The sequence below is a fragment of the Eptatretus burgeri genome, chromosome 2 (genome assembly GCF_056783735.1).
Source record: "Eptatretus burgeri isolate ZD-2024b chromosome 2, Ebu_testis_v1, whole genome shotgun sequence".
Taxonomy (NCBI): Eukaryota; Metazoa; Chordata; class Myxini; order Myxiniformes; family Myxinidae; genus Eptatretus; species Eptatretus burgeri.
The window spans coordinates 138,831,880-138,855,613 of record NC_140962.1 but is presented as its reverse complement, the minus strand read 5'-3'; the positions used below and the strand labels follow the sequence as shown (position 1 = coordinate 138,855,613).

Here is a 23,734-nt window from a genome sequence, read left to right as displayed (position 1 = left end):
AATTTATGGTGAATTCAAATAGAGGAATCCCCAACCAATCAACAGTGGATTCAAATAGAGTAATCCCCAACCAATCAACAGTGGATTCAAATAGAGGAATCCCCAACCAATCAACAGTGGATTCAAATAGAGGAATCCCCAATCAACAGTGGATTCAAATAGAGGAATCCCCAATCAACAGTGGATTCAAATAGAGGAATCCCCAACCAATCTACAGTGGATTCAGAGAGTAATCCCCAACCAATTTATGGTGGATTCAAATAGAGGAATCCCCAACCAATCAACAGTGGATTCAAATAGAGGAATCCCCAATCAACAGTGGATTCAAATAGAGGAATCCCCAATCAACAGTGGATTCAAATAGAGGAATCCCCAACCAATCCACAGTGGATTCAAATAGAGGAATCCCCAACCATTCCACAGTGGATTCAAACAGGCGAATCCCCAACCAATCTCCAGTGGATTCAAATGGAGGAATCCCCAACCAATCTCCAGTGGATTCAAACAGAGGAATCCCCAAACAAACAGTGGATTCAAATAGAGGAATCCCCAACCAATCAACAGTGGCTTCAAATAGAGGAATTCCCAAACAATCAACAGTGGATTCAAATAGAGGAATCCCCAAACAATCAACAGTGGATTCAAATAGAGGAATCCCCAACCAATCTCCAGTGGATTCAAATAGAGGAATCCCCAAACAATCAACAGTGGATTCAAATCGAGGAATCCCCAACCAATCCAGTGGATTCAAATAGAGGAATCCCCAACCAATCTCCAGTGGATTCAAATAGAGGAATCCCCAAACAATAAACAATGGATTCAAATAGAGGAATCCCCAAACAATCAACAGTGGATTCAAAGAGAGGGATCCCCAACCAATCTATGGTGGATTCAAAGAGAATAATCCCCAACCAATCCACAGTGGATTCAAATAGAGGAATCCCCAAACAATAAACAGTGGATTCAAATAGAGGAATCCCCAAACAATCAACAGTGGACTCAAATGGAGGAATCCCCAACCAATCTATGGTGGATTCAAAGAGAGGGATCCCCAACCAATCCACAGTGGATTCAAATAGAGGAATCCCCAACCAATCAACAGTGGATTAAAAGAGAGGGATCCCTAACCAATCTATGGTGGATTCAAAGAGAGGGATCCCCAACCAATCTACGGTAGATTCAAAGAGAAGAATCCCCAACCAATCCACAGTGGAAGAGAAGGACCCATCAACCAATCTATGGTGGATTTAAAGAGAATAATCCCAAACCAATCTAAAGTGGATTCAAAGTGAGAAATCTCCAACCAAGCTACGGTGAATTCAAAGAAAATAATCCCGAACCAAGCTATGGTGGATTCAAAGAAAACAATCCCCAACCAAATATCCTGGTGTTGGTTAGCGGTTAGGGTGGTGGCTTGGGATCCTCGGGTCCTGAGTTCAAGCCCTGTTGGCCGCTGAATTAACACCAGGGGGTTGACTCAGCCTGTCATCCTTCCGAGGTCAGCAAAATGAGTACCAGTATACTGGTAACAGGGGCACTGCATCAGTAGCATATCCGCACCCCGAACCAACGATGCAATCAGCAGCCAAAAGGCTGCACACGAAGGGAACGGGTATTGACGGATTTATTAAATCTGGTATTGGTGTGGTGCAGGTGGATGGGATGAATGGCGCATAATTTCCTCCTGCGCATAATTTCCTTGTAATCCTTGTAAACCTATGGTGGTTCAACAGCCTTTGATGGAAGACAATGATTATATTGAACAATGTCTTGGAAAGAGGCCCAGACTATGGGTTAAGAGGCCCAGACTATTGTTAACAGGTCCAGACTATTGTTAAGAGGCCTAAACTATTGTTAAGAGGTCCAGACTATTGTTAAGAGGCCCAGACTATTGTTAAGAGGCGCAGACTATTGTTAAGAGGCCCAGACTATTGTTAAGAGGCCCAGACTATGGGTTAAGAGGCCCAGACTATGGTTTGGAGGCCCAGACTATTGTTAAGAGGCCCAGACTATTGTTAAGAGGCGCAGACTATTGTTAAGAGGCCCAGACTATGGTTCAAGAAGCCCAGACTATTGTTAAGAGGCCCAGACTATTGTTTAAGAGGCCCAGACTATGGTTTGGAGGCCCAGACTATTGTTAAGAGGCCCAGACTATTGTTTAAGAGGCCCAGACTATGGTTTGGAGGCACAAGTCTATACATCTTTAGACAGAACCCCAATGTGGTGTTGAATCAAATCTGCACATTTTAAATGAATTGTTTTGAAGCATGGTTGGTATATTAATTTTATAAAGAAAGAATAAGATAAGACCATGGACGTCACTTCGTGAATATGCAGCCGAGTTAGGATTAGTGGGTTTGGAATATCGGAGTGGGGGGAGGGGAGGGGGGTACTATCACTGGCATACTCCTCCTAAAGCAGCCAACCAGGAGGGTCTTGCATGGTGTTGGATTGTGGGATATTTTTAATGGTATAAATTAAGCCTTGTTAAAAAACAACAACTCGTACTTGCAGTCAACGAGGGGCAAGGTCATGCGGGTACACCTGCCAAAGTAATGTGGTTCATCATAATACATGGCATTTGACCCACAGGTTACAGCATCAGGTGCGGCAAACACCACACTTCTGACCCGAGAGCTCATTAACTGCACAAACACCACCTGTTTATTTCCTTGAATCACCTTGTTAAACCAGTGTTAACAATCATTTGAACTAGATTGGTTGGCACCATGGCTTAGTTGGTTACAGCGCCGGTCTAGTAAACAGGAGATCCTGGGTTCGAATCCCAACAGTGCCTTTTAACCAGACTCGGTGGTGTAACGGTTAGAGCATCTGTTCTGTGTCTGGGAGGTTGGTGGATCGAACCATGGCTGAGCCATACCAAACACTTTTTTAAAAATAAATAAATAAATAAAAAGGTACAGTACGTACATGCTGAGCTTCCTTGCATGATGCTAAGCAAATGAAAGGGATAGAGCACAGACAAACAACCAAAGCACAGGCTTTGATGGGCCGAATGGCCTCCAACTGTGTTGGGTTTCCTTGGAAAGGAACTTATACTGTATTGTATTATAGGTGCTATCATAAAGAAAACAATGCACACAAAGTTTTGCTTCAAATGACACCTCGTGGTGAAATGGCTTGAAAACATTCTGACCATGGATTGCGAAACAAAGCAACAATGGTTGTTTTTCATTGAAAAAAAAAATAAGCCACTGGTAATCACAGGCCAATTAATGAGAAGAGTGCAGAATACAAACATGATGCCACCCTTGGAGGGTTCATGTTCTTCTTCTGCCAATTCTCCCTCACTGTCGTCGTCGTCGTCGTCGTCGTCTTTACTCGTAATAAACTCGGGCAAGAACCCATCGCACCAAAATTATTTTATTTGTCGTCTACAATAAGGCTCATGGTGGAGCTCGTACATGTATCACATGCAGGACAAGGGCATTTGGAAACATCAACGTACGTATTTTACATGAATTAAAAGTTACATTGGTAGATAATGGACAAATCAACACGGTGTACGTGGGATTCAAACACGCAATCCCAACATCGTGAGCGAAGTTCGAAGATGGGAATGCCAACAAGGACCAATCCAAGCTATTTACAAACAGTATCAACTGGAATGTCGTGTTCCACACATGAAAAGCACCGAAAGCTCAGCGTCACCGAGGGTGGCAGCAGCTGTGGGTTAAACCAAGATTGCCCGTACACTCGACTCTCTCACAGCTGAACATTGTTTTCTGCAGTAAATCTCAACACTAAAGCTGTTTGAGAACAAACTCCAAGAATCACAAACACAAGAACTCTTTCCAAAGAAATATTGTTTCCAACAATACGCCGTGTCTTGTGACCGCTTGCGCAGGCTTTTACACATTTCGGAAAAATCAATTTAAACTGGAAAGCATCTCAAAATGCAAAGCCCGTCCGTGTCCGCTTTGTACTCGAACTAACCTTGATGAAAACGACAGTTTAAGAAATTGTACGTTTTATCAATTTGTGTTCTCCAACAATCTCATAATAAAGGTTTGTGGAAGATTTTATGCTGAAAGGTAAATTGGTAAAAAAAAAAAAAAAATGTTACGGCCTGGACATGCACACTGAATCTCATTAGTAGACAAGGATTTTGATTAAAACATTTATGACTGGTCTACCACTTCACCAATGACATCATCCTTACAATCATGTATTCCCCATTGGGAGTAGAATGAGATGAGCCAAGTTTCAAATTTTTCCGATCAGTGGTTTCAGCGATATAATGTTTAAATTTTTTGCGTTTAATCCAAGGTGGCTGCCATACAACGTGACCAATGATGTCACAATTATCATTAATTTTAATTCCACGCGGGGGGGGGGGGGGGGTCGCTCCTACCCTGAAAATTTTGCATCAATCGGACGCATGTAATTGCTGAGAAAAAAAAAAAAAAAAAAAGGCCCCAAAAAATGTTTTTTTAAAAGGGTCGTTGAATAGTCGTTGAATTAACACCAAGTGGGGTTGACTCAGCTTGTCGTCCTTCCGAGGTTGGCGAAATAAGTACCAGTGTACTGATAATAGAGGACACTGCATCAGCGGTATAGCCGCGCCCACAGGAATTGATGCAACCAGCAGCCACAGGCTACACACGATAGCTTATGCAGAAGAAGGCCATTTGGCTTATCAAGTCTGTGCAATGGTTGCCAACCTCTGGATGTTTGTCTGTGCTCTATCCTATTTTAATAGTGAGCATCAAGCAAGGAAGCATTACATATCGTTTGTAAAGTTTTTGGCACGACTCGGCTGGGGTTCAAACCACCGACCTCTCCTCGTATTCAGAGCGGACGCTCGAATCATTACACCACTGAAAGAGATCCTCAACCTCCAAAAATACAGAACATGCTTCACTCTTGCCAAAACCGCCATTCAATCAATCTTGAAATCCTATTCAGCACTAAACCACAAATGAGAGGCGATCGTTACAGCCGCTCATTTTACACAAACTCTTGGGAAATTAGAATGCGCAGTTTTGAACGATCTGTGCAGGCCTTTTTGTATGGAACAACCGATTGAAAATATCCTGGGAGATGCACACAAACCATGTACATTTGTGCATCATGTACACGTTACAATGCACTGCCTTGAAAAACTCGACGAGTACCCTGATGATGATGATATTCATCCCCTCCTTTCTTCCTGCACATTTATTCATCCTCATGAAACCCCTTCTTTCTTCTTTTGTTCTACATCGCCCATCCAACAAACTTCCAAGACAAATTCTCAACACAGCTGTTCGTGTCACCTCTTTAAATACACCGGGCATGGTTATGGAAGAACTCCACAAAGGAATGGAGAGTGAATAACGAGCAACGGAGAGGTGGAGAACAAACAGTTCACCTGTTTGGCATTCCCATCTGAAAACTTAGCTCATGAAGCTAAGAGAAATCGCAGGTTCAAACTCCATACACTGCGTCCATTGTCTACCAATGAGCTTTCAATTAAAGCAAAGTGCAATAATGTCGCCAAATATAGAGTCGTCTCTCATGCGATTTATCCCCGAGCACCACCATAAGCTATATATAATAAGTCACCATTATAAAAATAAGTGAATAAACCAACAAAAACAAGAAAGATGTCATGCATAGCACGATACGTGCAAAATACAAATAGAAATAGTTGCCATGGAAACAGCAATTTCGATAATTTGACTGATCAAGCGTTTTACATGATCGAATGTTATAACTGCGGCCTAACAGGTGTTTCACATGTTTCGGATGCCCTTGACCTTTGACTGTCCAGGTTTTACGACACAGAGGTACAAATAAGCTGTGTAAGCTTCAATTTGATACATTGAAAATTTGTTGAGGTTTGGCAAAGATAAAATCACAAAAAAACTCCCATTCAATTATAACAAGATGACCCGTGAACCCGTTGCGTTCCCGTTGTGACAGCAGTTGATAAAAAAAATCATTTAAAAAAAAAAAGAGACGAAGAAAAAAGATAGCTCCAGCGAACTCTCCCACTGAGGTTGTTTGCATCATTGATCAAATACTCCCGAAAAGTACTTCACTGAATCGGGAATTGATTCTTTAATAATTTTTTTCGTTGCCCGATTTGAACGAAACTTGATACTGCATACCGCAGGAGAATGGTGAGTAAGGTGGCCCTAAATTTTTTGCGCTATCGTGTACCGTTTTGGCTGTATTTCAGGAACATACATACATACATATATACATACAAGATGAGGGTTTTAGTAATAGATAGATGAACACGGAAGTATTAGATCAAAATGGTGTTGTTTATTTTATGCTTACAAATAAATCGTTCTTTGTCTATACTAAATGTTTGAGATTTTAAAATAAATCATTTCAAGAAAATAAAAAAAACAGATAGCACCAGCGAACTATACCGCTGAGGTTGTTTACATTGATCAAATACTCCCGGAGTACTTGACTGAATCGGGAATTTATTTTTTAATAACTTTTTCGTTGCCGAATTTGAACGAAACTTGATACTGCACACCGCAGGAGAATGGTGAGTCATGCGGCCCGAAAATTTTTGTGCTATCGTGTACCATTTTGGCTGTATTTTGGGAACATACATACATACATGCATACATACAGGATGAGAGTTTTAGTAATATATAGATAGATAGATGGAATGAAATTGTTGTCATGGAAACCATTGATGTGTCAAAATGGCGAAACGGATCATTCCGAATTTGATGAACCAATTTAGCGACCCAATATGCAAATTATGTTCATATTTAAAGTTAATTGCATGAAAATTTTATGCGACGTTGACTTTTTGACCTCAAAAATAATAGGCTTCCAGCTTTTGATTGGTGAACCAATTCAGTCGCCTAATATGCAAATTTTGTCAATAGGAGGGAAATTGAGGATTAAATGTGACCTTCACCTTTCAACTTCAAAAAGCAATTTGCTTCAGCGACACAATACGCAAACACTGTTCAATTTAATTTTATTGTTGTAGGCATAGTCGAGGCTTGTGGAATAGCTCATATTTCAAGTCAATCGAATGAAAATTCTATGCCTGGTGTTGGTTTAATGGTTCGGGTGATGGGCTTGGGATCCTTGGATCCTGAGTTCAAATCCCACTCGGCTGTTGAATTAATACCAGGTGGGGTTGACTCTGCCTGTCATCATTCTGAGGTCGGCAAAATGAGTGCCAGCTTGCTGGTATCCTGTGTCGGAGTGGCGACCTGTCCAGGATTGTACCCACAAGCCAAGGAGACTGTTTCGGCAGCACCAATGCTCTGCAGAGTATGGTCTCAATGGAGGAGGAGTATGAAAATTGATGATTTTGTGTGACCTTGACCTTTAATCATTTGACCTCAAACAATAGGCTTTTTGCTTGTGATTGGTGAACCAATTCAGTGACCCAATTTGCAAATTCTGTTCAAATTTCAAGTTTATCGGATGGAAATTACCGATTTTGTGACTTTGACCTTTTGACCTGAAAAAAAAACACAACAGGCTTCAAGTTATTGCCTTGCTTCACTAGGTGTGTGTGTGTGTGTGTGTGTGTGTGTGTGTGTGTGTGTGTGTGTGTGTGTGTGTGTGTGTGTGTGTGTGTGTGTGTGTGTGTGTGTGTGTGTGTGTGTGTGTGTGTGTGTGTGTGTGTGTGTGTGTGTGTGTGTGTGTGTGTGTGTGTGTGTGTGTGCGCGCGCGCGCGCTTATGCGAATATGCGCTTGCACACTTTAAATAATGAAATATATGTTCCCAACTCACCAAATATAATAATTGTAGAGTACTGTTCTTGATACCATTCATTATTCTGTTTTGCATGTGTGCACATTTCTTAATTCTCATTGGCTGGCCAGCTTACTGCAAGTGTTGAATCACAAACATGACAATGCACTTTAAGTTTCATAGTCCAGCAGATATGTAAAAAAAAAAATGTTCCTTTAGTGATACAAGCATGAAATTTGGCACACTGCTAGGGCAGTATCTTACAAAGATTTATGGATATAGGGACATTCCAGATTCTTCCCAGAGCCAAAATGGCGGCCATTTTACAAAATAGCCGATTTTGTGTTGTACAAGGAGGATACATGTGGATACAACTATATTTAAGAAGCATACCAGTGGTTTCATTTAACTAAATATAGATTCTAGCAAATAAGAAATAGCAAATAAAGGTGACAAAGCGTGAATAAACCATTTATTTGGTCATTTTTTGGTGCATTTTTGCACTTTTGGATGGTTTTCTACAACAAACTCTTCAAAAAAGTGTTATCAAGCACCATGGAATGACTGTTGTTCATTTAACACTCTTGAACTCAGAGGAAGTGCTTCTGTTTGATCCTAACATCAACTTACAGAGTCAAAATTATACCGTGGAACCTCTAGATCCAGGTAACAGAGTCTACTATGATGCATGGATACATGTGTACATGTTACATAATTATCATCTGTGATCTCTCTTGTCCCAGTTCTACACTCTTGTACACTCCCCACCACAGTGACATAGAGCTATGCACTGGAGTGCAGCCTTGACACACTTGCACTGTCCTCTGCATCCCTTTTTGCAGCCACACCTTAGTAGTTGCCGACATGCCTCAGTTGCCTCTGGGAGGGTTGTTCAGTATATGTCCCAGCCATTATCGGTGTGAACCCACCCCCAGTCACTGGGCGATGGGAGCTCTGGTGTGGACATAATCATCTGGCCCCAACAGTAGCCGGCTTGGTAGGTAGCTCTCTTGATGTGCTGTTTCAGGGCTTCACGAGTTGGTGGGAGAGCATCTATTTATCTGCCATTCTGGGTGAACAGATGCTTGCGACACTCATTGACATGTTCCTGGCTACTGGTGCGATCATAGAGCACAACAACAAAACGCTCCAGTGCATCCATGTGGTCATCTACGGCTGAAGGAGTTGGCGTGGCAGCCAAGGCACAGAATGCTGCAGTGACATCAGTGACCTCATCACAGGCTTTCCAGGTTTCCCATGCTTTTTTCTTCCCCCTACCTCCGAAGCTTGAAACGGTGTCGCATCCAGTGAGGGCATGGAAGAATGGCAAACCTCGACACTTGTTAGGTCCCAGTGCCACAGACATCTCGTGAGCTGCCAAGAACCTGAAGTTCTTTCCTGTGCCAAAAGCAATCCAGAGCTCATCAATGTCCAGACGTCCAGCTGCTGTCACCGCAAGGACCACGACATCAGTGTCTACTGTACGGATCGACACTTTGCTGTATCCCTGCCTCACAGCTTCTTCAGCATGGAGTAGCATTCTTGTGTCAGCCTCTTCATGGCTACAAGGGGCAAGACCAGCAACATCTCGGGCCTGCGTACAAACCACATCTTTGTGGTGGGTGCTGATGACTTGTTTGTCTGTGTCTGTTGTTGCTACTTTGGTGGCTAGGAAGTCAAACAACTCCATCTTGTTCTCATCTGTGCGAAGAAAGGTCTGCCAGTTTCCAGGAACGGAACTAGATGGCTCGACTCGTCTCCTGATGCCTTTGCCTCGCTTCTTCCTAGTGTCTGCCTTCAAACTGTCTGTGAGGTATTCATCCCAGACAATATCCATCCTGCTCGTATGCTGCAGCTGAGATGTGATGTATGGTAAGAATACTTCTGATGCATACTCGTTGAAGGTCTTTGCTGTGCCAGGTGGCAGCATACTGATGATCGCTGCACCATCAAGGATGATAACCTCAACTGCTGGACTAGCAGCAGCAGCAGCATTCTCCTGTGGAGGGACCAGATCTTCTAAGCAGCCAACCAGATCAGACTTTGTTCCAAGTCTCATCTTGCCCATGTGTGACAGTGCAGGGGGACATGCTTGGTTCTCATGTGTGAAGAACTCATCAAGATCTCCATCACGTATCTGGGACGCAATGAACAACCTGGAGAACAGGGAACAGTCGTTCTTCAGAGATGAAACCTGCAGCTGTGCTCTTGACTTCTCTCTGACTGGAGGTCAGCTGAAGAGAGGGAGGTTGTTTCTCTTGATTGGGTCGGTGATGGGCTTTGTCTGGTTGATAAGTCTCTCATGGACATAGGAGTCATGCGGTTCTTGTCCCAGCTTCTCGATTTGGCGTACAGTATTGATAACTGCTGGGTCTGCCAGGTCTCTGCTGTCTAGCACCAGGAGATCCTTGCTGTCATCACAAAATGGGTTGCCCATCTCCCCCATGACTTGAGTGAGTGAACGCACATCTCTAGCAAAGGCTACCTGTGTGTGCTTGGTCTGCTCGTGGTGTTTGTGAACAGCCTTCTTGGTCTCTGATGTGGCCTGGAACTCAGCGATCACTCTGGCCATCTCTGGACCAGACACCATCCAGCGGCGTAATGCAGCGGGATTCTCTGTAAGGCCTACAGCTCCTCCGTCACCCTTAACTAATGCGTTATTCTGCTCGTGGGCTTGGTCGATGGCCATCGCAGAAAACGCATGAGTGGCCTTCTTTACTGTGTCGTTGCCGGCAAGAAACTGCATGTATACACTTGCATGTTTGGTCGCCAGTGTCACCATGTCGCGCAGGTGAACTGCTAACCCTAACCCTAACCCTAACCCTAACAGCTTGAACACTGGTGCCACAAGAGCGTCCATGCGGGCATCATCGATGTAGGACACCAGTTCTCTGAGAGCTATGCCATGATTGATATCATCCTGGTCATTCAAGGTTCTCTTTGTGTCCCTTGCTTTGTTATAGAGGGAAAGCAGACACTTCACATGGTACAGGGCATCTTGCGCCATCATATCTCCAGCACTCAGTTTAGCAATAAGTGGCTTGTCTTCTAGTTTCAGAGAACATTTCCTGACTCGTCTGTCCAGGTCAAAGGTAGAAGCTTTGCGCAAAGACTAGTTACCTGCTGGCTTGTCACAAAAGAAACACGTTTCGAGCAGTGACTCTGTGCGGTCCACACTCTGACGGGTATACTTTCGTGTCACGCCTTCGGTATCCCCACTGGTTGTTTTCCTCTTCTCTGCCCGAATCAATTGAGTTTTGTTGTATTGTAGTCTGCACGAATCATGCCACTTAGCCCTGTGGTGCTGGAAGGTGGACTCAATACCCTCACCATCGTCCAAGCGGGACATGTCGAGAGATTTTGGCAAGCAGTCGATCTCACTGAACCTGAGGAGGTTGTCTGCCAGAGTCTGGTATCCAGACCCTCCTGTGCTTCGCTTGGAGTCAGCTGGACAATGAAGAGGCTCAGTGGTGTCCATCTGACACAGCACACATAGGTTCCAGTCTGTCTGGTTAATTGATGTAACAAATGTACTTGGCCCTCGTGGCTGGGGGTCTAATAGTTTGAAATGCTTGGCCATTGTCTTGAACCACCACCAATCAGTCACTGTAAAATTGGGAAGAACCACCACCAAGTAGGGGATTAGTCTTTGGGTACACTACAGTGGAGTTATCACCTGAAAACAGAATAGCAGAGTTAAAATGTTTTCAACTACGAACCTCAGCCCAGAGGAGATGCATATTATATATACACAATGGCGATCTTGGGTGATTGTCACTCGATGTCCCCAATAGGCCACCACACATTATTTCTTTGCGCTGGACAGGACCATGTTAAACGCAAATCAATATGAACACACCATTGTAGTTTGAACATTTCTATTATGCAATCATGAAAATTAATAGAGTGAGTACATCAATATCGATTTCGCAAATTTATGCATTTAATCGCGACATTGCCAGCTCCCAGTATGTAATTAATAATGGAAATATTCATGGAGTCTAAGTTCCTTTCACCAAATTTGATTTTTGATCTATTTATATTTCCAGAAACAATATTCAGGTAACATTCACATGCATGATCATATTGCAGAGCTCTTGTTCCAGCCATGCATTATTGCGATGGTAAACTGTTATCTGTGTCCCTCATAGACCACCGTAGATGCATTTTTTAGTCAAATATGAAGTAGATAATGAAGCATGTGCATACTAGTTGATAATAATCATATTATACTCACTACATTGTGTTTTGCGCCAAGCACATATGACTTTGCTGACCTTGTAGGCAGAATTTGTTATTCGTGGCAGCCATTTTGTAAAATGGCCACCATTTTGACCCTAGGGGTAATCTGGAATGTCCCTATATCCAAAATGTTTCCTAAGGGCATGCTATAACTGTGTACCAAATTTCATGCTTGTATCATCAAAGGCACAAAACTACCAGAATATTTCACATATCTGCCAGACTATCAGTGCATGTATAACATTGGTGTGTTTGAATATCCCATTTTTATTTGATGAAGATTTTGGTTCACCTGTCAACACGTAGATCTGTGAACACAACCATGAAAAAGTCAGTGTAGAAGGTCACGGCACTGGCTGCGCACACCCAGAAAGCTGCATGGACGTTGATTCGACGAGAAGGTGCAGCCACTCTCTCTTGTGTGCCAACACCATCAGGCCCTGCAGAGCAGGCAAACACCTCCAGGTTCGGCTGCACGGAATTTTTTTTTTTTTTTAATAGCAAAATCAAGAACTACGACTTTGTTCATTCGTTAGTATGCAGCACATGACTGCGGGTTTGCACCAGTTCTTGCAGGGGTACAGCGATGCCGCTGATGCAGTGTCCCCTTCAATTTTGAGCAGAAATTTGGAATGGGGCCAGGGCACAGGATGTTGACGCGTCCTCATACTCTCATCCTGCAAGTGATTTATGCAAAAGCTTCTCCACAAACCTTGTCAATGTTAGAAAAGTGCAAAGTGAACACACAATCTCATTGATCCGTAACCAAGTTATATTCAGAATTATTTCTCAGCTAAATGACTGCACTGAGTTCTCACCGAAGGATGCACCCCTCCATTCCCAGAAAGTCTTCCCCCTTTCCCCCTTAACTAAAACAAGCATAAACCGACTCTCCCTTTCAATATGCTGGATGAAGTGGATTTTAATCGCCATATAAATTTCAAAAGCAAACTAGAACGGCAATTGTTAGAGCACATTACTCCGCCAGGTTCAACAGTTTAAGTTTTGCATCCCGCCGATGGGCCTCATCTGCATCTGGACCTGAACCAAAATCTAATCCGCTTGTTCTTGTCACCTACCCAACTCAATGACATCTTGGATGCTGCTGTCCTGTCTGTGTCTGTTTGTGGTGAGGATGTTGAGGTCGTGGAGAGATTCACTTACCTTGGCAGTGATATTCATGTCTGTGCTGGCTGTGAGTCAGAAGTCAATAGACGTCTGGGTCGGGCCTGGGGAGTCATAGATTCACTGGATCATGGGGTGTGGCGCTGCCGGTACCTGTGCGGGAGGACAAAAGTCTGAGTCTTCAGATCCTTGGTGCTTCCAGTCTTGCTCTATGGATGCGAGACTTGGACTCTGACCAAGGATCTGAGACGGAGACTTAATTCCTTTGGTACCAGGTCCCTTCGGAGAATCCTTGGCTATCGCTGGTCAGATTTTGTGTCCAACGAGTGGTTGCTGAGAGAGACTCGGATGAGATTTGTTACCTGCATGGTCCGTAAGCGTCAGTTGCGGCAGTATGGACATGTGGCTCGTTTTCCTGACGCTGATCCTGCTCACCAGATTCTCTCAGCGAGGGAGTCTCGTGAGTGGAGGAGGCCAATGGGCCGACCACGTGCCTCGTGGTTGCAGCAGGTTGACCAGCATCTCAAGGAGATGGGGATGGGCCTGGCATCTGCCTGGGGGAAGGCCAGACGGAGGCCCCTGGAGTACCGGCGGAAAGTGGACGCAGCGACGCGCTGTTCTGGCACATGCTCCCATACCTGACCTGACCTGACCCAACTCATCCACCATGTTTTGTTATCATCCATCCACAACATTTTAGATATCGTCCTATATATCGTTTTTGTTTTGATCTCTCAATGGTGAAGAATCACCTAAAAATTACAGTATCCAGATCCAAATCCTGATCTTCACCAAAATCGAATTGATTCGTCCTTGTCACAACTTTTGGAGATATCCTGCTCACAGACAGACAGATAGACAAACAGGGGAGAAAACATAACCTCCGTCCACCTTCGGTGGCAGAGGTAATAAGGACATTATACAGTGAGTGACACAGGGAGTTGCTCGACACCAATAGATTATCCTTTATCTGCAATATTTTTTGAAGTGGTTGATAGCTCATTTCGTTAGTGGGTGTTGCCTACATTACGAATGAACATTTGCAGGAAGCAGGATTCCAAACAAGATGACATGCATACAACATCACAATATTAATTACTCTAATTATTATAAATGATCGAGCCTTGTGGAAGAGTGAGGTGGAAGCGGAGGGTATGCACTGGAAGTGAGGCAACAGTTGGACACAAGCAAGGGGATGAATGAACAAGAAAAGAGAGAGAGAGGAAACACAGTAACCTGCTCGTAAGAGCGTTGGGTTAGGAAGGACTAATGGGGTTAATAAAGGTTGTGGGTTATGGTTCCAATTAAATTCGGTTTTATTACAAAAAAGAAATCACACGACAGACGTCCAAGGACTAAAAGAGAGTGTTACAATTTAAACTATAAGAGCACTCAGTAGAGCGCATACCTCTGCCACGCAATGCCTGATAAAGTAGAATACATCAGGGGCAATAATTTTTTGACATATCGTGCTATATATTGTTTTTGGCCCCATCTCTCAATGGTGAAGAATCACTTTAAAAAAAAATTAAAATTCTCGTTGCTGGATCTGGATTTGGATCTTCATCAAAATAAAAGCAATTAGTCCTTGGCCCACACCTAACCTGTCCATGAAATTTTGTCCGAATCTGTCCACAACTTTTTGAGATATCATGATGTATATCAGTTTAGCCCCATCTCTCAATGGTGAAGAATCACTGAAAATATTCTCGGTTCCAGATCCAGATATTCACCAAAATTGAATCAATTATTCCTTGTCACACACCCAACATGTCCACGAAGTTTCATCCGAATCCATACACAACTTTTTGAGATATCGTGCTAGATATCGTTTTTGGCCCCATCTCTCAATGGTGGTCACTTTTTTAAAAAAAAGTCTACGAGTTGGATCCGGAATCGGATCTTCACCAAAAATATAATCAGTTCATCCTTATCACACTCCAACCTGCCCACAAAATTTTATCAGAGTCCATCCACAACTTTTTGAGATATCCTGCACACAAAGAAACAACAAAAAAGAGCAATCAGAGATTGAAGACCCTTGCCAGGACTTGTTTGTGATGTTCGTGTCGTGTTGTGTTGTGTATTTTGTGCGATGTTTGTGTACTTGCATCTTAGACTTTTGGTTTAGGGGATATGCAAGTGGTGAGCATTTCTGGGATTTCGGAGTGCTGACGTGTCGGTGGAAGAAACCGACGACGACGATCAGACTGCAGTAGGGACTTAGCAAAGTTAGTAAGAATGTGAGTTCTCCTGTTGCTAAGTGTTGAAACATGCAGGGTATTTAGGAGTTCATCATAGTGGGATCGCTGAAGGAAAACGATCATTCGGAGAGCTCCTCGCTATACCCTCTCAATACTCTCAGCTTACTTCCCGTTATGCTGGAGCTCTCATACAGGAGGAGCAAATTTAGGAAGTTCAGGCTCATGTAGCTCCACATCCACCACCGTGACAATCACACTCTCCTGAAACTGAAACTTGGGGCTCATGCTGTCGTCCTCCACGGTACATCATGTACCTCATCCTGCCCCATCCACACCATGCAGCATACTCGCAGCGCTGCTCAGGGACGGAGGCATAATATTGTTGTGGCCACGGGTACCGAGACACCAGTTTGTCACTCAGGGGGATTAATTCCCGGTTGTCCTCGGAAGAGCCGGACCTGAGGCCACCGCTCACAATTAACGTTGTGGTACGGTGGGTTGTTTTAGAACCACAAACACCACCCAGTCAACCAGTTCCAGTGTCCACCGTCTAATTATGCCATTTAACTAGAGGTCACGTGGTTACCTGAACAGGGAGCACGCTTTCTCGGCAAAGCACCAATCTTATCTTGATTCGATTTTAATTAGGACGGCCGAGCGTTTTAACCGCTGGTGCGTGCCGACTATTTTTGGTCAAATCTGTGGAAATTACCTCCCAGTCTAAGTTCAGACAATGCTAGACCAATGGAAGGAAAGGACAAATGCAGACAGCTTGGAAGTCAACAAATGATTTATTGATAATAAGGTTAATCAGGCAAAATCAATCAAAATGACAGGAAAGAGACAGAGAGCAGATGCTTATTGGGGGTTGACTTACTTCCAACTAAACACAAACAAGGATACCCAGCAGATCATTCGGGGGGGGGGGGGGAGAAGAGTCGTCTCGCTCACCAGAGAGAAGTCGTCCGTGAAGTGAAAACGTCCTGAGATGTGTGTGTGTGCGTGTCTTGTCCATCACCAGCACCCAGCCTTGCCATGCACCCACTCGCGAACAGCCTTGAACGCCAGTCGACGTCTTGGGGAGGGGGGGGGGGCACCGAGATCGTCTGTCGCGGGTTTAGACCCTAGTGCTGCGACACGGGCAGCTCCTCACACTTCACGAAACTGGTGACGTCCAGTGACCCACATGGTCCGTTGGTGACTGACCTGCGCTTCAATCTTTGTGACCGACGTTGTGACCGCACTTCACCCGTGCCCCACTCGTTGTCGGCGCTGCTCACACCCACACGCGCACCACATGCTCGCTTGCCCACTTCTTCTCTCACGCGCCTGCCCGCTTCTTGTTCACTCGTGCTTCCTTTATGGCTCGCTTGCCCACTTCCTGCTCGCTTCTCTTCTCTCACGCGCTTCCTCTCTCGCTTTCTTTCTCCTCGAATGGATCTCTCCAATTTTTTTTATATTTGCGGCCCATCTCAGCGGGTGCAGAGTCCCCCCCCCCAAGCTCACCACGCCCCACTTACGCACCGTTACCATGACAAGCCGTGCGCTCGAAAAAGGGCGGGCCTAAGCGCTCGCGAAAGAAATATGTGCATAAATGTGTCTGTCGTAAAGAAAAAAGCTTCCCATAAGAGAGGGAATCTATTCTTTCCCCTTCTCAACGCATCACATTTAAAATCCCATGAGACATGGGGATGGGGCTAATCTGAACATGCATTTAAGGAAATAACTATCTGAGGACCTGGATGTGGATGCATTCATCAGACCGGATTCTGAAATCCATAACAATATAATTATAAAAATATAACAAAATTTACCTCTTATTATTATATTCACCGTTATATTATTACTACCCCGTGCACGCGAAGCGAAAAGTGGGGTTAAGCAATTGGTTCATGTCCGTGCGTGTGTCAATCTCATCAGTTTATGATTGAGGAAAACTTGTTTGAAATGAATTATATTTTGAAAACAAATCGGAACAAGAATATAAAGACAAGTCTGTCCTTCAACCATATTTTGGCTCTGAAATTCGTCCTGATCACGCATACGCAGAGAGGAATGAGATAATATTTTTATCTTGGCAAAACGAAGTTTTTGCAAGATATGTTAGTCAGTTTGTATGTTTTTTTTTGTTTGTTTGTTTTTTTTTTTGTTTTTTTGTTTGTTTGTTTGTTTGTTTGTTTGTCTGTAATCACGTATAAAAAATTCTGCAGAGCACAGTTATCATTGGAAATTTTTGTAACTTCGCATATCAGAGGCCGATAGAGGTCCCTTTCAGCGCACAACATTTTGAAGGTCAAGGTCACTTTGTCGCAAATCAGGGGAGTCGACGAAACCCTTATTTTTTGAGTAATTTTGATCGGATCGTCTTCAAACTTCATGGGAATATAGTTCATGGTCTGGCGCTCAGCTGATTAATTTTTGGTGGCGATTGGCCTTGACCTTCATGGTTAGCGCCTGAGGTCAAACATATTTGACCCCAAGGTCAAATTTTCAAGTTTTAGGAACCATATCGTGTTGTACCTCAAATTGAACACCTCGATGAGTGCTTTCTAGATATGTCAAGCTTGAGACATTATGATGTCATTTGGTGACGTTATGAGGCAAAAGCATATTTTTCATGGTTACTCTGTAGAACGATTCTCATCGGAATCTCTCGTAGGCAGATATTCCACAAGGAGTCGCTCCTGGTGGATAGCAGCTCTGTTCACCTCAGTGTGACCTTAAAGAAGTCGCACGTGGTCACCTTTTGGCAAGATACGGGTCACCCTGAGGGTGACATTGGTTTATCTTTTTGTGTGTGTGACTGCGTGTGGGCCGTCTATAAGTAGAATTGTTTAAGTGTTTATTTCATCATTGTAATTACTGCATTGCATATTCGCGATAAGTCTCGCCTCTTCTGTCTTTTGATTTTATTGTAAATAAATTATTAGAAATGTTCCCAGCTCATTTCCGTCCTTTCTTTATTTGGTCCAGCATGGTCCGGGTCTGAGTTCAGACGGGGTTTCATCCCCGATAATCCGTTAAACTTCACTGGCACGGCTTTGGCAGCTTCCGTTCGGCTGCAACCAAGCTGGAGTTGGTAGTCACTAGTTGGAACTCTACCGCAGTTCGGTAGAGTGACCCGGTTCGAGAAAGACGTGCCGAGGGCGTGAATCCCCGGTAGCCAAGACTGCGTGGTTATTTCGGTATATTGGGATCTAGACAATTAACCCAGAGATGCCAACTTTTGGAAATCAGAATTAGGGAGGATTTGCAACCGACACCAAATAATGTGCGCGAAGCGCACATCTCGAGCGCGGAGCGCTCGACCCTTGCGGTGGGGTCCAGGGCCCGCCTTAGGGCCCTGGAAGCTCTGGGGTTCTAGACGCTCTCTCGTGCCCTCTGAGCCCTATTTTGGAGCATTTAACATGTTAAGAATTCCCACTTTTTGAACAAAAAAAGGGGAAAATTGTGCACTTTTTAATGTTACATGTATGTTAATATTAGTAAGTTAGGGGACAATCAAAGATTAACAAAAAGCACAAAAGAAGCAATATTTTTCTTACCTTACTGGCTGGTACTACTGCTGCTTGCTTTTTCCATGGCAGCTTTGCTGAGTGACAGCTGTGTGGCTCTTTTAGCCCTTCTGATTATGTCTTTGCTGTATCCTCTCTCGTAGCAAGGGTGCTATGAGCTAGTTTTTCAATTAAGAGAGCTTCCAGGGTTTTGACACTCAAATTGGGACGAAATTCAGTATGATTCTTCCGTACAAGACTGAGTGCCCGCTCACATGATGCGTTCGAATGAGGAATGACCAAGATTCCCTTCATCACTTTGCTCAAATTAGGATACTTCTTGGCACCAGTGCAGGGATCTGTGAGCTGTGAAATCCGATGCCACTGCTCATCCACTCTCACTGTCTCAGTAGCAATTGTAGCTATGGAGGCGTCTGCCTGGTAGTGAGCGAATTCACTCTCAAGACTGTCTATGTCACTATCACCGCCACTGAACAGACAGGGGAATTTCTTGATGAAAAACTCCACACAGTCAAACCCCACTTCTTGGTGTAGCTTAACATCCAGCACCTGAGCATGCTTGGCTAATTCATCATCTAGCGGCCAGGTTTTGAAGATGTAATTGCAGGCTTTCACATAATATGAGCGAACTGCACTGAAGAAACCTTGGATGTCTGACTCACTCAGAGTGAAGGTGGATTTCTTGAGACTCCTTTGTTCCCTCATATACAGTTTGGCATCGTTCCCAATCATGAGGTCCTCATCATTCTTCTGATGATTTCTGTCAGAGAAGGATACATTTACCAGAGCAACCGATGACACCGATGGTTTCAAAAACCGTACGAAGATATCTTTCAGAAGACCATTCAATTCTCCGTGCAGGAGATGAATACAGGGTTCGTCTCTTTGGAGCAGAAGATTCCCCTTCTCAAAAAGCTTGTTAGCATATCGAAGGAAGAAACAATAGAGTTTTGTTTGTGGAGACAAGAACATCCTGTTGACACGTTTTTCTCTAGATTCCTGCACAGTGTTTGAGGAAGATGCGCTTTTAGTTGTAGAACTCGTAGTACACTTCGCCGCAGGGCGATCACACTTGCGTTTACTGCCAGCAGAAGAGGTCAGACTCGTAGTACCAGATCCAATTTTACGTTTGAGGAGAGAGCTTGAGGTAGGTGCAGCCAAGGAAGAAGACCTCTGATTCGAAGGTTTTGCTGAGCTTCTATCAAGTGATTTGGCAAAAGCAGAACTTAACTTGGGTCCTTCTTTGCCTGTAGATGGGACTATCACAGTCTTTCTCGACTCTGAAGGGATCTGCTTTGGAGATGAACGTGATGAAGGGCCGGTGATGCTACCTGCTCTCAGCATTGGTTTTGGTGCTGTCCCTGCTGTCTTCTTCGCAGCAGATACTGCAGTGGTAGTGGTGAATGCTGCTCCACTAGTGCTTGATCCTGCAGTGCCAGTACTGGCAGTAGATACAGTGCCGTCCTTCTTGCTCGTTGTTAGAGTCTTGGCTACAGTTGGTTGCATTTTTCTTCGTACTTCTTCTTTGAAGAAGAGGCGAAGTGGCTCCCACTGTTCAATCAGCCTGTCTAGGCACTGACCAAGGGACAGCCACCTTGTTGCGACATGCTTCAGAATCTTGTGTGTCGGGGCATCACAGAGTTCTTGCAGTGCTTTCACTCCTTTGACGCGTTTACCACTTTTGTCCAAGTAGTAGTAAATATCGATGAGAAAGTCATCTAATTCAATGGGTAAGGCCTGAGCCGCCTTCTTGGCCGTATTGTGCATCATATGGCGAGGGCATCCCATGATGTAGCACTCTGGATTTTGCTTGTGGATATAAGCAGCGACTCCTTTGTGCTTGCCCACCATGACAGAGGCATTATCAGCACAAAAGGAAACACAATTTCACCACGGAATTTTCCTGTCACTGAACTCATGATCAAGCAGTTTGAAAATGTTTTCTCCAGTGGAATCTTGTTTGCACGCAGGCAAACTTAGCAAACCTTGCTTCACAATCCCAGCACTGTTGTCATAGTACGAATTCAGGACAGGATATAGCTGGGCCTCACCACTGTCATTGCTACCGTCTGTAGCTAGGCTAAATGGAGCTAGTCTAGCAATATCGGCAATAGATGAAGCAGTAACATTTGACAACTCACCAATTATTGCTGAAGTTTTTGTTCTTGCACATCCATACTTTGAAGCAACTTTTGAATCTGGAAACATCTTTTGAAATAGAGGTCCAGCATGATCTGAGACTGATATGGGCAAGTTATGTTCCACAATAAATCCACTAAAGAGAAGTTCCGCTCGGGTAACATCCTCTTCCTCGCTTGTCCCTTGTTTGGTGAAATAATTCAGAAGTGTACCGGTACTGTGCTCGAAGATCTCTCCTTTGCAATGTCCGTGTGCCGTTTGCTTCCAACGTGCTTCCGAATATCATCGCGACCTCCGTGCTCAACTGAAATATCAACGCTGCATACTGTACAATACGCATGATGAATTCCTCTTTCAGACTTTCGAATACACGGGTATTGGAGACTGTATTCGGTCTTGTACTTCTGAGACCATTTATTGGTCTTCGTAAGCTTCTTTTCTGCCATTTCGTAATCAACATCGAGGGCTTGAAGCATCGGTAACTTCGAAGTCGATGTTCCACAGCTGCAGCGCGACTCGTAGAACTCTAGCGGCTGTTAAATTAAACACCGCACGGTGGTCGCGACCGCCGGGCTGGTAGGGGGCCCAGCTGCATGCAGTGAGCGTATCGCATGCATATACACTGTGCATACATACCGCATGCACTGTATTGCACACATACCGCATGCACTAAATCTCAGTGCATGATCGCATAAACGAGATCCAGACCCAATGTTTCGCTGCTCCTCATTTGAATTTGCAATTTTTTACGTACAATTTGGTAGCAGCGAACGTTATGGAGTTACCACATGCTATACGTAGCAGACGATGCTTTTCATTCAATTCTCATACTAGTACATTCTGATTAGTGAACAGTGCAAAAATATCAAAATTTCGGGAGGATAAGGATAGTGATCGTAAGGGCGGGAGTTTGAGTGAATTTTCGGAAGCCTCCCGATGAAATCGGGAGGGTTGGCATCTGTGTTAACCCTACGCCACGCGGTGGAGATATTGGCGTTTCACGGTCGAGTAATCGACCTGCCGGATTCGGACTTATCCGGAGCGACGACCCTATAATTCTGGGGAGACCGGTGGGAGACGGCGTAAACTTCCCCACCTAGCGGTCGTTCTCGCCACCGACCCCCGGCCCACACCAGGATAGATATATATATATATATATATATATATATATATATATATATATATATATATATATATATATATATATATATATATATATATATATATATATATATATATATATATATATATATATATATATATATATATATATATATATATATAGGGTCTTTTCACCATCTTTCAACCTTGCTTTACATGGGAAGCGTGGGGATTTGCAATGGCATGCCGTCGACTTCGTTCTTGTAAGAAGGAAGGATGAAACCCGCGCGCACGCACTACATGGACACACGACACAATATTTTTCCGGTAATACTGCTCCTCACAATCACAATCAATTACTGAATAGTAACAGCTATCCCTAAAGCATTAAATTACCATATAAGTGATTTTTTTTTAAATGGCACATTCCTTCAAATCATGCAAGCACGAAGAAACAACATTCCTGCGTGCCTACTTGTGCCGGCCACCAGCTCTTGTATCCATCTATTCTCATTACCTCTAGATCGTGAAAATATCAAATTTATATTTCGAATGATGAACTATCTCGACTGACCCCTATTTTTCGTGGAAAACTACTTCACAAACTAATTACTGCATGCTCTAAGTAAATAACCCTGATGAGGTTGGCCTGATTAGCATTCCCATTTGAACCGAAGGCTCATTACTCTCAGAACCAAAGTTCAAATCCCATATTCTCCATCCATGAATGCATTGGCTGCTAACATCCTTGTATGGTATGGCATGGTAAGGTAAGACAAGGTGCTGACCAAAATTGAAGGCGACTTGAAGGCTTATTCTCAAACTCAGGTTCAAATCCCATATACTACATCCATTTGAAATGCATTGTCTGTTAACTTGTAATTCCCACGAAAGTACACATGATATCTACAAATGTCTGCATGTTTATTTATTTATTTGTATGCAGCCTATGGCTGCTTGGCTGCATCATTTTCTGGGGGCACAGCCGTGCCGCTGATGCAATGCCCCTGTTACCAAGTAAACTGGTACTCATTTTGCCGACCTCGGAAGGATGACAGGCTGAGTGAATCCACCTGGTGTTAATTCAACCGCACAGCAGGGGCTCCAACTCAAGACCCTAAGATCTTAAGCCAGCCACCATAACCGCTAAGCCAACACCAGGCCTGTCCTGCGTGTGATTTATGTACAAGCTCCAACATGAGCCTCAGACCATTGTTCAAAAAGAAATAAACAACCCAATTAAATTTTGGTTTCATCTTAATTTTTGTAATCTTCAAGCTGTGCTCCCTTGGCCCCTAGTTGCCAAAATCATCTAATTGCACCTTCTCCCTCCAATACAATGATCATCATATCATAACCCCACATCATCTATTGTTCTTTCATGCAAAAAGGCAAGGAATGGGACTGTACAAAGAGAAAAATGAAACAAAACACAGAGCTCTATTAGCAGTTATGGGCAGCATAATACGAACAGCAGGAGATGCTGTGTGCAGAGGTTTTATGAGCTGTAGAACGACCAAAGGCTGGAACGATGGCCTAGAAAGGTAGGCACACTTGCCTCTAAGCTGTCCAGTCTGGGTTCGCATCTCGACACAGCTATAAACTGTTTCACAGCAGGGTGATCCATCAAATGTTCTGGGTGTTAAACTAAGCCTCCAGTCTGCTGTGATTTGGTGGTAGACATTGAAAAACCTACGGTGTCCTTTGCGAAGAGTAGG

At 43.9% G+C, this 23,734-nt stretch overlaps 1 protein-coding gene across 4 annotated transcripts in view; it reads right to left on the bottom strand.

Annotated features, from left to right (window-relative positions):
* The window catches only part of TMEM128 (transmembrane protein 128), a 69,743-nt gene that overhangs the window by 19,533 nt on the left and 26,476 nt on the right, over positions 1–23,734 (bottom strand). For 3 of the 4 annotated variants that reach the window (XM_085871503.1, XM_085871507.1, XM_085871506.1), the window contains exon 2: positions 12,225–12,372. In XM_085871503.1, the coding sequence (XP_085727629.1) occupies positions 12,225–12,372 (148 nt within the window). Of the gene's footprint in view, positions 1–12,224; positions 12,373–16,212; positions 16,292–23,734 lie in introns of those variants that run through there. The other variant, XM_085871505.1, reaches the window with a different exon arrangement.